Source organism: Hyperolius riggenbachi, chromosome 4 (assembly GCF_040937935.1).
Source record: "Hyperolius riggenbachi isolate aHypRig1 chromosome 4, aHypRig1.pri, whole genome shotgun sequence".
NCBI classification, from domain to species: Eukaryota; Metazoa; Chordata; class Amphibia; order Anura; family Hyperoliidae; genus Hyperolius; species Hyperolius riggenbachi.
The window spans coordinates 224787867-224803537 of record NC_090649.1 but is presented as its reverse complement, the minus strand read 5'-3'; the positions used below and the strand labels follow the sequence as shown (position 1 = coordinate 224803537).

Here is a 15671-nt window from a genome sequence, read left to right as displayed (position 1 = left end):
CTCCTTGAGTCTAGGGACTGTCAAAAACTTTTCAACTTGTTTAACACCTTATCAGCACATGCAGTCATTATCACAATGGGGAGAGACCAGACAGATTTTTGCCCACAGACCTTACAGGCAAGCTCTGCATCATGCTGTTTATATTTACCAGCTTGCCTGTCCTCTAATTGCACTTTTATCATCTAGCCTACTGTTTCACATTGCCTTGCAACAACAAACCTGAATACACCAGGCACTGGACCGGCCCTAAAAAACTGAATGAAAGGTCTGGGGGAAATCTCCTCTCTTCCCCCCTGTAATAGATACTTTTCTCATCTCTGCTCACACTCTGCAAATAATGCCACAGTTTTTCAAACTATTACTATGTGTCAAAACATTTTTATTAGTGGATACCACTGGACAGAGATCACACAAATAACATTCGTCACTGTCTGACAGCTAAACTAAGGAGGGGAGGGAGGGGCTGCCTGTGTTGCCTGGTGGATAATCTGGCTCTGGTTTGGGCATTATGCAAGTGCATAGCATGCCTTACACAGCTAGTGTACGGTAATTTGTGTTATGCTCACAAAGTATATGTGTCATATGTACCCAGTCAGCCATAACGTGCATTAAAGCGGAATATAACCCTGCATTTCAACTTTGCTCTAAAACATTATTTACAGCATATTATATGCAAAAAGCATTTTTTTTTACTAGACCAGCATTGGAAGGGTTAAACACAGAGGTTTTAAGTTCCGTGCAGACATTCAGATAGTTACATTCTATTTAGTTAGTGTGTAACTGTTTATCAATAGATACATCTCTTTGGCTGTCCTCCAAGCTCCTTCTCAGTGAGAGAGATGAGTCATAATAAACACATATTTGGAAACAAAAAGTATCTAACTCAAGTTCGGATTCGTCTGCAGAAATCTCTAGGGACTTTAAAGCCCTGTGTAACCCTTTCAATGCTGGTCTAGTAAAAAAAAAAAATGCTGGTTGCATATAATATACTGTAAATAATGTTTTAGAGCAAAGTTGAAATGCAGGGTTATATTCCGCTTTAAGCTAGCAAGGTATACGTTGTGTGTATAATGCCAGTTATGTTATTTGCATAATGCATACTCATTTTTAGTTGCAGTGTCAGAAAAATCAGTGCATAAGGTCCCTACTAGTCACTCTAAACACATTGATCACCTCTACCTTTTTCAGCACCTGCTTTCAAAGGGTTCCTTGCACCTTTGATTACAATTTATTTGTTGCCTTACTTAAACCAGGTACAGGTGGGCACTGGGCAGATCTGCAGCTAACCTTTTGGGCATGATAAATTGTTCCACTTCCTAATTAATCAGACAGATCTACGAAATCAACACACTTATGCTCAACACACACCATACAATCTTGGTTGTTTAATCTTACCACTTTCATGTATTATAAGAGCTTATCCAATCAATCATTCAAGGTATTTTCAATCTGTTAGAGCTTATACTACATAGATTTGGTAAATCTGTACAACCAAGATTGTATGGTAGTGTAGTGGGGGTGTCTCAGCACCTTGCAGGGAAAAAAATATAGGAGACAAATACGGGAGCCCAATAGTGTAGTATATTAGTATGCAATTGAAAAAAGAAATTTCAATAAATTACTACTCACAAAAGGAGGTTGCAAGGGCAACCAACCGTAGGAAGCAGGTGGAGACCATAAACCCGACTCCACTCGGGGTAGTCCCAGCCGGGACCTGGATGTGGTCGCTCTCCTTGAAAAAGTAGGGACAGGTGTCCACTGTGGGGCACCCACAGGTGGTCTGTCACCACCCCTCAAACACAGATTGTTTGGGGGTATAGCTATGCACAATTGAAGGTAAAGAGGCGCCCTGGTTGAAATAAAAGCATCTAAAAACAGCTTAAAATCGAGGAAATAATATGAGGTGGCTTACCTCAATAACGAAATCCTTGTATATGACAAAAGATTTTTATTTAGCACAGGCAACGCGTTTCGCGGGTCCAAGCCCGCTTCATCAGGCCAATAAAAGTGCCAAATGAACAAGTCGATATGGCAAAGGGAGCCTCTCTGAGGCTTGTTCATTTGGCACTTTTATTGGCCTGATGAAGCGGGCTTGGACCCGCGAAACGCGTTGCCTGTGCTAAATAAAAATCTTTTGTCATATACAAGGATTTCGTTATTGAGGTAAGCCACCTCATATTATTTCCTCGATTTTAAGCTGTTTTTAGATGCTTTTATTTCAACCAGGGCGCCTCTTTACCTTCAATTGTGAAGATTGTATGGTGTGTGTTGAGCTTTAGGCCTCGTCTTTTGTTCTCAAGCAATTGGCAAGCTTATGTAAGTTTTTGCTCCTCTAGTCATGCAGCAATCAAGTGGTTTGCATGCATCATATCGTAGCGTTTTGGTTCCCCGTTATCTAAAATGGGTAGTGTTTTAAAGGCACTGATTTAATTTAATATGTATTAATGAGTCTTCCCCTAAAGGACGTTCATAAATAGCGCGGGACATTGAGGGGGGTGACAAGCATTAGTTTGGGGGGCTGCTCCCTGGCCCCTCATCTGTATGCACTCTGACATCTTCTCCAGCCAGATCCGCATAGTGAAGTTCCCATTGTAGTAGCCATGACTATGAACATCTCCTGGCTGGTGTCCTCACAATGAAGGACTACAACTCCTGACATGCACTTTGGCAGCAGTGAATCCATGGCACCGCTGCAGACTTTTAGAATTGTGGCATCTGCAGGTCTGGCTGGAGAAGATGGTGGGGGGCTAGGGAGCAACCCCCCAAAGACAAGTAATACTTGTCAATCCTCCAATGGCCCACACTATTTATTAACCTCCCATAGGGGGAGGCTAGTTTTATATATCTTATTAAATCATTCACAGCACTGATGCCTTTAAGGGTATGGTAAGTAAATCCTCCCTTATTTGTTTGTTGCACATGCAGCACCTGTTCTACCACATCTACAAGTGTTTTTACATTTTTGCCCAAGCAATATACAGCATGTTCTACCACTTCAGCGTATGTTTACAATCATTGTTTGTACGCTGGCCCGGATTCACATCGCAAGAGCTCATAGGCACTGATGGTTTGGCACCCTAGACTCCACACCCCATGAACCTGTCACTTCTAACTTATCCATCATAGGTAGCTACAGACAAAACACAGAACATTTATATCACACATTTTTTTCCAAGTGTGCTCAAATTGGCAGAGCTGCGGCCACTAGGACGCACTCTATAGGCTGCAGCAGTGTGTGTGGGGGGGGGGGGGGAACCGTACCCACCCCCCCACCAGATTGTGTGACCCCCAGGTGGTGAACTGGCCATGGTGTCTAATAGATGCCAAGCGAGTTCACTCCCCGCAGCCCACCTAAACCTACAGAGCCTTCCGACAGGCAGAGCAGGGGTATGGGAAGATGGCGTCGGAATCCCTGGACTGGAGACTATTTGTGTCTCCAGTACAGGGCTTCGGGTGCCATCTTCCCGTAGCCCTGCTCTCTGCCTGTCAGCGTGGCTGCGCGGGAGTTTCACAGCTGGAGCGGGGGGAGTTGCTGTGTGCCAAAGGGAGGCTGGAAGAGGAGTCTTCTGAAGGTAATTTTTTTATTTTTTTTTTACAGGTGCACTTTATTTTCTAGTGAAATGCTGCCCACATTACGATTATTTTCTGGTGAAACATTGCTGTGTTAGGGTTATTTTCTGGTAAAAGATTGCTGCATTATGAATATTTTCTGGTAAAAGATTGCCACATTATGGTTATTTTCTGATGAAACATTGCGGCATTACGATTATTTTCAGGTGAAAGATTGCCACATTAGGATTATATTATGGTGAAAGATTGCAGCGTTATGATTATTTTATGGTGAAACGTTGCCGCATTACAATTAGGATAATATTATGGTGAAATATTGCTGCATTACGATTATTTTCTGGTGAAACGCTTGCCCACGTTATGATTATTTTCTAGTGAAAGATTGCCCCATTACAATTATTTTCTGGTGAAACATCACTGCATTAGGATTATTTTCTGGTAAAAGATTGCCGCATTACGATTATTTTCTGGTGAAAGATTGCCGCATTACGATTATTTTATGGTGGAACATTTCTGCATTACGATTATTTTATGGTGAAAGATTGCCGCACTACAATTATTTTCTGGTCAAAAATTGCCGCATTAGGATTATTTTCTGTTGAAACATTGCTGCATTATGATTATTTTCTGGTGAAATGCTGCCCACATTACGACTATTTACTGCTGAAACATTGCTGCGTTACGATTATTTTATGGTGAAAGATTGCTGCACTACAATTATTTTCTGGTGAAAGATTGCTGCATTACGATTATTTTCTGGTGAAATACTGCTGCATTATGATTATTTTCTGGTGAAATGCTGCGCACATTACGACTATTTTCTGCTGAAACATTGCTGCGTTACAATAATTTTTTTGGTGAAAGATTTCCGCTTTGATTATTTTATGGTGAAACATTGCTGCATTATGATTATTTTCTGGTGTGATTGCCACATTACCATTATTTTATAGGGAAGCATTGCTGCATTATGATTATTTTATGGTGAAACATGCCTCTCTTCCGAAATGTGTGTGTGTGTGTGTGTGTGTGTGTGTGTGTGTGTGTGTGTGTGTGTGTGTGTGTGTGTGTATATATGCAGCATTTCACAAAAGTGAGTACACCCCAATGGATCAGAGGTTGCAACACTAACTGCTGGTAATATATCCATGAGCAGGCAGCTCACTGCAATATTGCCATTCTGACCACCAGCCACATACTGCACATCACACATGGGCACATGGGTAACCCAACATTGCTACGGTAATGTGTGTTATGATACTTTCATAATGCGCGTTACCGTAGTAATGTTTATATTTGAGAACAGAGGCGCCAAAAGAATAAAAACAGTATTTAAAAGTTTTTTTAAAAAAATTGCGTGGGAGGCAGTGGTGGACTTACCTCACGCAAGCAGACACAACAACTGTGTATTCAAACAAAGGGAATATTTATTGGTATACTCCAAAGGTAGATCGCAACGCGTTTCGCAGGTCAAGCCCACTTCATCAGGCAAATACAGGACGGAGCACACAACTGGGGGTAAGAGGCAACACATTTGTACATTTCTGAACATACCGCACATGTAAAAACAACAACGAGCATCTTAAGGTGAGAAGAATTCGCTGAATGTGATTAAATCCCATAGGATCAATGGGAGGGAAAGAATAGGGAAAGAAGCACCAGGAGGGGGGGGGGGGGCGGGCAGGTGTCTATTCTTATGTAGAAAGGGAAAAAAAGAAGGAAAAAAGGAAGAGGGAGGGAAGGGAAAAAAGAAAAAACATTTTGGGTAGAAACATAACAATATGGGGAGGGGGGGGGAGGGAAAAAACCCGGGGGGGGGAAAGGGGGGGGGGGGATAACAAAACGGGGTGATTTACAGCATATGTGTAAAAAAGCAGCAGATATATATCCATGTAAACATGGAGTAATTGTCAGATAAACAGTTCTAGACACATTTAAATACATATATAAATTTTCACAAACGCATCGGAGTGCGTGTGTGTGTATGCGTGTACATAGTGTTACAGAGGTGGGGGGGAGAAATAAACCTGTCTTAAAATATAGATAGTGCTAGTCATAGTTAGAAAAAACATCCAAGATTAAATAAAGTGAGTAACTTACCAGCAGTATGTCCAGGTAGCACTTGGCGCCTCAGTGACCAAGTGCTACTGAACTGGATGGATATATATCTGCTGCTTTTTTACACATATGCTGTAAATCACCCCGTTTTGTTATCCCCCCCCCCCCCCTTCCCCCCCCCCCCCCGGGTTTTTTTTCCCCTCCCCCCCCCCCCCCCCTCCCCATATTGTTATGTTTCTACCCAAAATGTTTTTTTCTTTTTTCCCCTTCCTTCCCTCTTCCTTTTTTCCTTCTTTTTTTCCCTTTCCACATAAGAATAGACACCTGCCCCCCCCTCCTGGTGCTTCTTTCCCTATTCTTTCCCTCCCATTGATCCTATGGGATTTAATCACATACAGCGAATTCTTCTGACCTTAAGATGCTCATTGTTGTTTTTACATGTGCGGTATGTTCAGAAATGTACAAATGTGTTGCCTCTTACCCCCAGTTGTGTGCTCCGACCTGTATTTGCCTGATGAAGCGGGCTTGACCTGCGAAACGCGTTGCGATCTACCTTTGGAGTATACCAATAAATATTCCTTTTGTTTGAATACACAGTTGTTGTGTCTGCTTGCGTGAGGTAAGTCCACCACTGCCTCCCACGCAATTTTTTAAAAAAACTTTTAAATACTGTTTTTATTCTTTTGGCGCCTCTGTTCTCAAATATAAACACGTCTTATATCCACCCTTGGTGGAGGGGGATTCCCCTTCTTGTTTTCCAGTCTACAGAGAGCGACTTCTTAATTCTGAGTGAGGACAGGCTAATCTCCTCACCTGCTTATACAGTGGTTGCCTGGAGGTAACCCTGCTTTGTGAGTATCTAATTTATACTCGTTCCATTATCCAATTGCCTTAACATACTACACCATATTGGGCTCTCGGTTCTTCTTCTTTTTTCGTTACCGTAGTAATGCTTACATTAATCATGCACCACGGGTTGCACTTAATGGGTAACGCGTGGTATACTGCTGGTGGTTGTAATGGTAATATGGCCATGCACTGCCTGCGCACAGCAATATTATTAGTAGTTAGTGCATCAACCATTCACGCGGTTTTTGTGAGTTAATGGGGAGGTTTCTTTGCTAATTGGCTGAACTTGTGGATGAGGAGAGGGAGGTGGAGGGGCCTCCAAAGCCTCTGAACCCCCTTGCGATGGCAGGGTTTGCAAGGGTTATTGGTACGCCCATGCTTTAGAGGGCATATGCTGAAGAGAAAAAATGTGCAACTTTCCCTAAGGATGCTAACTAGGATGATCAATGAGATGCACATCATTTCTATTTGTATTCAACTTTCATGTATATGCAGCTTGAACATGAACCAATAAAAATTGACAGGAAGTTATTCAGATTGTTCCAATTTCAAGCTGCACTTCATTTACAGGAAATGTGACTGAAATGAGAAAGTATTTGCATTAATGCTAACCAAACTCTGACATTTAAGTTTGTTCCTCACTCTCCTCTTCTTTGTACTCTTGTTTTTTCTTTTCTTGATTGAATCAGTCTTCTCTTAACCACTTCCCGATCGCCGTGTGTACAATTGGCGGCTGGGAAGTGGACCCCGCAAGGACCACCGCATGTACAAATGGCGGCGGTCCTTGTACAGGCATGGGCGGAGCGATCGTGTCATTCGTGACGCGATTCTCCACCGGGGACTGGCTCCGCCCCCCTCGCGCTGTAACCCGCCGGCCGTTCGGAAGCGCCGGCGGGTTACTAGCACCCGGCTCGCCGCATACGAATTGTATAATACACTTTGTAATGTATACAAAGTGTATTATACAGGCTCCCTCCTGCCCTGGTGGTCCCAGTGTCCAAGGGACCACCAGGGCAGGCTGAAGCCACCCTAGTCTGCCCCCAAGCACACTGATTTTACCCCCCCCTGCCCCCTGATCGCCGACAGCACCCATCAGACCCCCCCCCCCCCCCTGGCCACCCCCAGACCACTGTTTGCACCCAATCACCCCCCTAATCACCCATCAATCACTCCCTGTCACTATCTGTAAACGCTATTTTTTTTAAATTCCCTAAACTGCCCCCTGCTCCCTCCTGATCACCCCCACCCCTCAGATTCTCCCCAGACACCCCCCCCCCCGTGTACTGTATGCATCTATCCCCCTGATCACCTGTCAATCACCTGTCAATCACCCATCAATCACCCCCTGTCACTGCCACCCATCAATCAGCCCCTAACCTGCCCCTTGCGGGCAATCTGATCACCCACCCACACCAATAGATTGCCCGCAGATCCGACGTCAGATCACCACCCAAGTGCAGTGTTTACATCTGTTCTCTACCCTAAACACCCACTAATTACCCATCAATCACCCATCAATCACCCCCTATCACCACCTGTCACTGTTACCCATCAGATCAGACCTTAATCTGCCCCTTGCGGGCACCCAATCACCCGCCTACATGCTCAGATTGCCCTCAGACCCCCCCTTATCAATTCGCCACTGCATTATTTACATCTCTTCTTCCCTGTAATAACCCACTGATCACCTGTCAATCACCCATCAATCACCCCCTGTCACTGCCACCCATCAATCACCCCCTGTCACTGTCACCCATCAATGAGCCCCTAACCTGCCCCTTGCGGGCAATCTGATCACTCACACCAATAGATCGCCCACAGATCCGACGTCAGATCACCTCCCAAGTGCAGTGTTTACATCTGTTCTCTACCCTAAACACCCACTAATTACCCATCAATCACTCCCTATCATTGCTACTTATCAGATTAGACCCCTATCTGCCCCTAGGGCACTCAATCACCCGCCCACACCCTCAGAACGCCCTCAGACCCCACCCCTGATCACCTCGCCAGTGCATTGCTTGCATCTATTCCCCCCTCTAATCACACCTTGAGACACACATCAATCACCTCCTGTCACCCCCTAGAACACCTATCCATCAGATCAGGCCCTAATTTGCCCCGTGTGGGCTTCTGATCACTCGGCCAAACCCTCAGATCCCCCTCAGACCCCCTTCCGATCACCTCCCCAGTGCATTGATTGCATCTATTTTCCCCTCTAACCACCCCCTGAGACACCCATCAATCACCTCCTGTCACCCCCCAGCACTCCTATCCATCAGATCAGGCCCAATACAACCTGTCATCTAAAAGGCCACCCTGCTTATGACCGGTTCCACAAAATTCGCCCCCTCATAGACCACCTGTGAAAAAAAACATTTAAAATTAATTTCCACTAACTTGTGTCAAAAAATAAAATCTTCTATGAACTCACCATACTCCTAACGGAATACCTTGGGGTGTCTTCTTTCTAAAATAGGGTCATTAGTGGGGTTCCTATACTGCCCTGGAATTTTAGGGGCCCTAAACCGTGAGGAGTAGTCTTGAAACAAAAATGACCTGTGAAATCTTAAAGGTACTCATTGGACTTTGGGCCCCTTAGCGCAGTTAGGGTGCAAAAAAGTGCCACACGTGGTATCGCCGTACTCAGGATAAGTAGTATAATGTGTTTTGGGGTGTATTTTTACACATACCCATGGTGAGTGGGAGAAATATCTCTGTAAATGGACAATTGTGAGTAAAAAAAAAAAATCAAACAATTGTCGTTTACAGAGATATTTCTCCCACCCAGCATGGGTATGTGTAAAAATACACCCCAAAACACATTATACTACTTCTCCTGAGTAGGGCAATACCACATGTGTGGCACTTTTTTGCAGTCTAACTGCGCTAAGGGGCCCAAAGTCCAATGAGCACCTTTGGGCTTTACAGGGGTGCTTACAAATTAGCACCCCCCAAAATGCGAAGACAGTAAACACACCCCACAAATGACCCCATTTTGGAAAGTAGACACTTCAAGGTATTCAGAGAGGGGCATAGTGAGTCCGTGGCAGATTTCATTTTTTTTTGTCACAAGTTAGCAGAAATGGAAACTTTTTTTTTTCTTGTCACAAACTGTCATTTTCCGCTACCTTGTGACAAAAAATAATATCTTCTATGAACTCACTATGCCTCTGAGTGAATAATTTGGGATGTCTTCTTTCCAAAATGTGGTCATTTGGGGGGTATTTATACTATCCTGGAATTCTAGCCCCTCATGAAACATGTCAGGGGGTCAGAAAAGTCAGAGATGCTTGAAAATGGGAAAATTCACTTTTTGCACCATAGTTTGTAAACGCTATAACTTTTACCCAAACCAATAAATATAGGCTGAATGTTTTTTTTTTTAATCAAAAACATGTTTGTCCACATTTTTCGCGCTGCATGTATACAGAAATTTTGAAAAATGTCAGCACAGAAAGTTAAAAAAATCATTTTTTTGCCAAAATTCATGTCTTTTTTGATGAATATAATAAAAAGTAAAAATCGCAGCAGCAATCAAATAGCACCAAAAGAAAGCTTTATTAGTGACAAGAAAAGGAGCCAAAATTCATTTAGGTGGTAGGTTGTATGAGCGAGCAATAAACCGTGAAAGCTGCAGTGGTCTGAATGGAAAAAAAGGGTCAGGTCCTTAAGGGGGGTAAAGCCCGCGGTCCTCAAGTGGTTAAAGGGAACCAAGCACCACTTTTTTGCCTTTTGTTTATAATAGCTATAGGAGCTGCCATGTTCCCCCCACCCATTCTAGATGTCTAACATCTGGGATTCTGTAAAGTCTTTGAAGCACATTGGGAAAATCTACACACACCTCTGCTGATCAAAAGATTTTTGTTTTCTCTGTGCTAATGTGTGCTATAAAATAATTAGTAGCCTTTCTCTCCCTGAAACCTCTGCCAGATGGCAGGCCATGGAAGTAGGAGGAAATGGGGTAATAAAGGCCTGTACTGAACCTTTAAGGCTTTAAATGTAAAATAAGAGATAACATATATATATTTTAATAATGAGTCACATTGTTGGCATGCATTTTTAATGTGCTATAGAGATGCCCTGGGTGTTAAAAATGGTGATTTGTTCACTTTAAAAAATTCTCTCTTCTCTTCTTCTTAAGGGCCCGTTCACACTTATAATCGCAGAACGCCGGCAGTAACCGCCGGCGTTTTGCGGGAGTGATTTTCCCGCGATTAGCACGGAAAAATCACTGGACACTGATCACGATCGCAAATCGCGGAACGCTCGTCGCCGGCAATCCGCTGCATGCAGCGTGGTTGCGGTTATCACTAACCGCAACCGCGGCAGTGAGAACACTGCCACTCGCTACATTGTGTAGCGGTTTTTGCAGAACCGCTAGCGGTTTGCCATGAGCGGGAATCACGTGATTCCCGCTCAGGTGAGAACGGGCCCTTAATCTCCATCCATAATCTTGTATTAGACGTCTGTGTTTATTCTGACTAAAGCCTTCATTTGTGGAGTTGGCCCAATTAAATAGCTACCCCACTGTCACAGCTAGCTCCATATGCTTTAGTGGCTAACCTTGTTTTTCATTGCAAAGTTCATAGTCCCTTTAAATATTCTGTGTATCAATTGTACTGAATGTATTTGCAATCGGCAATGCACTCCCAATAGTAAGTTTACATAGCGCTGGCAAACAGCTTTTATGAATGTTTTTATTTAAAAAGTGACCATTACATTACAGTTAAAAAGCACAGAGCTACAAGGCCTGTAAAATGCACACTAAAACATCAGAATCCTAACAGCGTCTGCAATTATAATTATCTCCATGAAGTAAAATTATCCGGTAACTGGATTGGGTAACTTGCATAAAATGAATTAAATACTATGGTTTCTTAACTGGAATGAAAAAGCATTACAAGCATTTTAAGTGAAATATTAACCTACTTAAAGTAAACCTGTCTGGAATAAACATACTGTACTAATAAACATTTTTAACAACAAGCAATGCATGACTTAAAGTGTATCTTTGGAGGTCACACATAGTTCAACCAAAATCATGGGCGTCCGCACATATGGCAAATTCGGGCGTCTGCCGACCCTGGCCGCCCGCAGCCCCCCCCCCCCCTGCCCGCGTGCCCATGCGGCCAGCAGGAGGGGAGCAGCGCAGAGAAGAGGGAGAGCTATGTGCACAGCGGGGAAGGGCGGACGTCTCCCCCCCCCTTCCCTCACCTTAGGGGGCTCTCCCTGCCTCGCTCTCCCCTCCGGAACGAAGTGTTGTGCAGTGGCTGGGCAGTGGGTGGAACTCACCTCCGTCTCACTCCAAGCGCCGGAAGTTCTGGTGCCGCTGGTCAGGACCAGACCAGACTAGCGGCAAATCCATCCGGTGCCTGAACAAGATGGAGGTAAGTTCCGCCCGCTGCCCAGCCACTGCACAACACTTCGTTCTGGAGGGGAGAGCGAGGGAGGGAGAGCCCCCTAAGGTGAGGGAAGGGGGGGAGATGTCCGCCCTTCCCCACTGTGCCCATAGCTCTCCCTCTTCTCTGCGCTGCTCCCCTCCTGCTAGGGGCACACCTGGCTACTTATTCTGGGGACATATACCCCTCTCCTGCCTACATATACTGGGCACATATACCCCTGGCTACATATACTGGGCACATATACCGCTGGCTACATATACTGGGCACATATACCTCTGGCTTCATATACTGGGCACATATACCCCTGGCTACATATACTGGGCACATATACCCCTGGCTACATATACTGGGCACATATACCCCTGACTACATATACTGGGCACATATACCCCCGGCTACATATACTGGGCACATATACCCCTGGCTACATATACTGGGCACATATACCGCTGGCTACATATACTGGGCACATATACCTCCGGCTACATATACTGGGCACATATACCCCTGGCTACATATACTGGGCACATATACCCCTGGCTACATATACTGGGCACATATACCCCTGGCTACATATACTGGGCACATATACCCCTGGCTACATATACTGGGCACATATACCGCTGGCTTCATATACTGGGCACATATACCCCTGGCTACATATACTGGGCACATATACCGCTGGCTACATATACTGGGAACATATACCCCTGGCTACATATACTGGGCACATATACCCCTGACTACATATACTAGGCACATATACACCTGCCTACATATACTGGGCACATATACCCCTGGCTACATATACTGGGCACATATACCCCTGACTACATATACTGGGCACATATACCCCTGCCTACATATACTGGGCACATATACCCCTGGCTACATATACTGGGCACATATACCCCTGCCTACATATACTGGGCACATATACCCCTGGCTACCTGTTCTGGGGACATCTCTACCCCTGGCTACCTGTTCTGGGGACATCTATAATGCTGGCCACCTATTCTGGGGACACCTATAGACCTGGGGCTACCTATTTTTGGGGAACCACTGCTGTCAGAGTGTATTTTGGGGAACTTCTGCCAGGTGAGAGGTGTCTACCATATTAAGGGGGCATTCTGCCTATTTATGTGAAATGCTGTCTATTTATGTGCCTCATGACTGCTGAATTTGTCTTGTTGGGGGCCTCAAGATTTGTTGGGGGCCTCACGATTGCTGAATTTGTCTTGTTGGGGGCCTCATGATTGCTGAGTTGGTCATGTTGGGGGCCTCATGATTGCTGAATTTGTCTTGTTGGGGGTCACATGATTGCTAACTGCGAGACTATGGAAAAAGCTGGATCATCATCATACGAGACAATAGCATTAAACCTACTTTTTCAGCTTTTTAAAACCGATAATGAAACTCGGAGGTTCTAAAAAAAATGAGCACATTTTTCAGGAGTCGGATGGATGAAATTGTTTATCTTCACAGTTTATTTTCAACTTGTATTTTCCATAATGTTCATGTATGAGTTAAAACCTTTGTATTTAGTTTAAATTGCTGTTGGCACTTTGCGATAGTAAAGTGACTTTTGGGTTGCAGTTTGGGCACTCGACCTTCCAAAGCTTCGTCACCACTGTCCTAATCTAATGTTCCACCATTGCTAAGTTCATGTAAACTTGTCTCCACCCGCGACCACACCCACATTCTGGTTCATGACCACACCCATTTTTCGGCATGATGTAGCCCCATTCCACCCCAAATTTTCGTTGCGCTGCCCCGCTTCTTCCTCCCCCCCTTTGTGCCCCCCCCCCCCTGGAAAATTTTCTGTTGACGCCCATGACCAAAATGTTTCATTTTCAAGTTTTCAATAAATGATTGATTGTACAGAAAAAAAAAAAATAGAGAAATCTTTCTACATTTTTTTAACAGAATACCTGTTCATCAACCGTGGTGGACCCAAACATTTTTTTCAAGTTTTCAATCTTTTTTTTTTTTTCCCAAGGTGGGGAAAAAGTTGAACACGTGTGTTACATTGGTCAGATTTTTCAAAAGTTAGAATCAATCTGAAAAATTGTTTTCTGTATCAACTCCTATTATTATTTAGTATTTATATAGCTCCAACATCTTCCACAGTGCTTTGCTGGGCGTGCCCTAGTGGTGGCTGCAGCTCAAGCGCTTTGAGTCTGCCAGGAGAAAAGCACAATATAAATGTTATTTGTCTTGTCTTTACAGGGTATATAGACTTGTCACTAACTGTCCATCAGAGGAGCTCACACTTTAATCCCTACCACAGTTCCCACTCTAATCCCTATCATAGTCATATGTCTATTGTAATCTAGGGACAATTTTAGGGGGAAGTCAATTAACTTATCGTTATGTTTTTGGGCTGTGGGAGGAAACCAGAGTACCCGGTGGGAACACACGCAGACACAGGAAGAACATACAAACTCCTTGCAGATGTTGCCGGGGCCAGGAACCCAGTGTGCTATCCACTACGCCACTGTGCTACACTCCTATATGTAGTCCCACTTTTGCTGATCACTGTTTATTTTTTGGATGATGAAATCCCCCAAATCCTTTGCAATTTTACACTGACGTTCTTGCATTTTATAAGCCAGTCAAAAACAGGGATGGTCATAGTCAGCCAACTTCGCTACGCTGGAACTGCACGTAGTTTTACGTAATTACACTTTGCCAAATTACGGCTTCGAAATCAAATATTCGCTTTGTATGCATTTCGTAGACTACGCGTTAAAATACGCAATTACAAGTAGTGTGCAGCGTAGTGTATGCGGATGCTTAAGCATACTGTCGCACGTGGAAAATTAGACGCAAGTAATGCATTCGTAGTTCACTACGCAATACACATGTAAACTATGCATAGTTGACGTAAGCTACGTGTAGCCGTACTTCGCTACGTGTAAATTCGTAAGCGTAGTTTTGAAACTTCACCTATGAACTACGATGCGTAGATGCGAACTACGATGCGTAAATTTGCACTGGCGTAGTTTCTGCTCATCCCTGGTCAAAAAGGAGGTTCATAAATTACTTTGCAAGCTAATGCAGACAACAAGATACTTTTTGAAACACTTACTCTAAGCCTTTGTACTTGTACACCTTGCTTCTCAGCCATCTTTAGAAAATGGGGAAAGTCCACATCATCGAGAAGGAGGTAGACTGGAACTCCTCTAGTAGATGCCTCCACAAGTTCTTTGAATATATCAATATCCGTAAACACATCCATGACAATGGCAATCACCTGCATGAAAAAAGAAATATATTTTTCTCTTTAATTTTTATCTATCTTGTATAAAAATAAATCAAAGCTGTAGGACAAAAGGTTGAACAGAGAGGTAAGAGAAAGAAAACTGTACAGATTATAATACTGGCATATTAGTTGAATACAACCCATTTAAAAAATGCTTTAGGATTATGAGGCTTCACCTGAGAAACCTATGGATGCATTCAGACTATGCATATTGCATTGAGCATTTATACCGCTTGTGATGTTACTGCCCATACTATAAGAGCAGTGCGTTCACACGTGGTATTCGTGCACAACACAATGTGTATAGTCTGGATGCACAATCATTAGAGAGGATGCTAAATCTTAATAAAAACTAACTTATTGTACTAGTTATACTAAGCTCAAGCGGGTGCTTTCAAAGACAATACCTTGTCCATGTTAAATAACCATGTCAAAAATGAAAAAAAAATGTTCAACATTTAATTTGTAGAACATACGCACATGAAAGCATGTTCACTTAGGATCTGAGCTCAACTCAGCAAAATCTT

The 15671-nt window shown here is 43.7% G+C and overlaps 1 protein-coding gene across 1 annotated transcript in view; it reads right to left on the bottom strand.

Annotated features, from left to right (window-relative positions):
- The window catches only part of FAM83B (family with sequence similarity 83 member B), a 204792-nt gene that overhangs the window by 36616 nt on the left and 152505 nt on the right, over positions 1-15671 (bottom strand). Inside the window, exon 3 of the mRNA XM_068281390.1 lies at positions 14971-15135. Within this exon, the coding sequence (XP_068137491.1) occupies positions 14971-15135 (165 nt within the window). The remainder of the gene's footprint in view (positions 1-14970; positions 15136-15671) is intronic.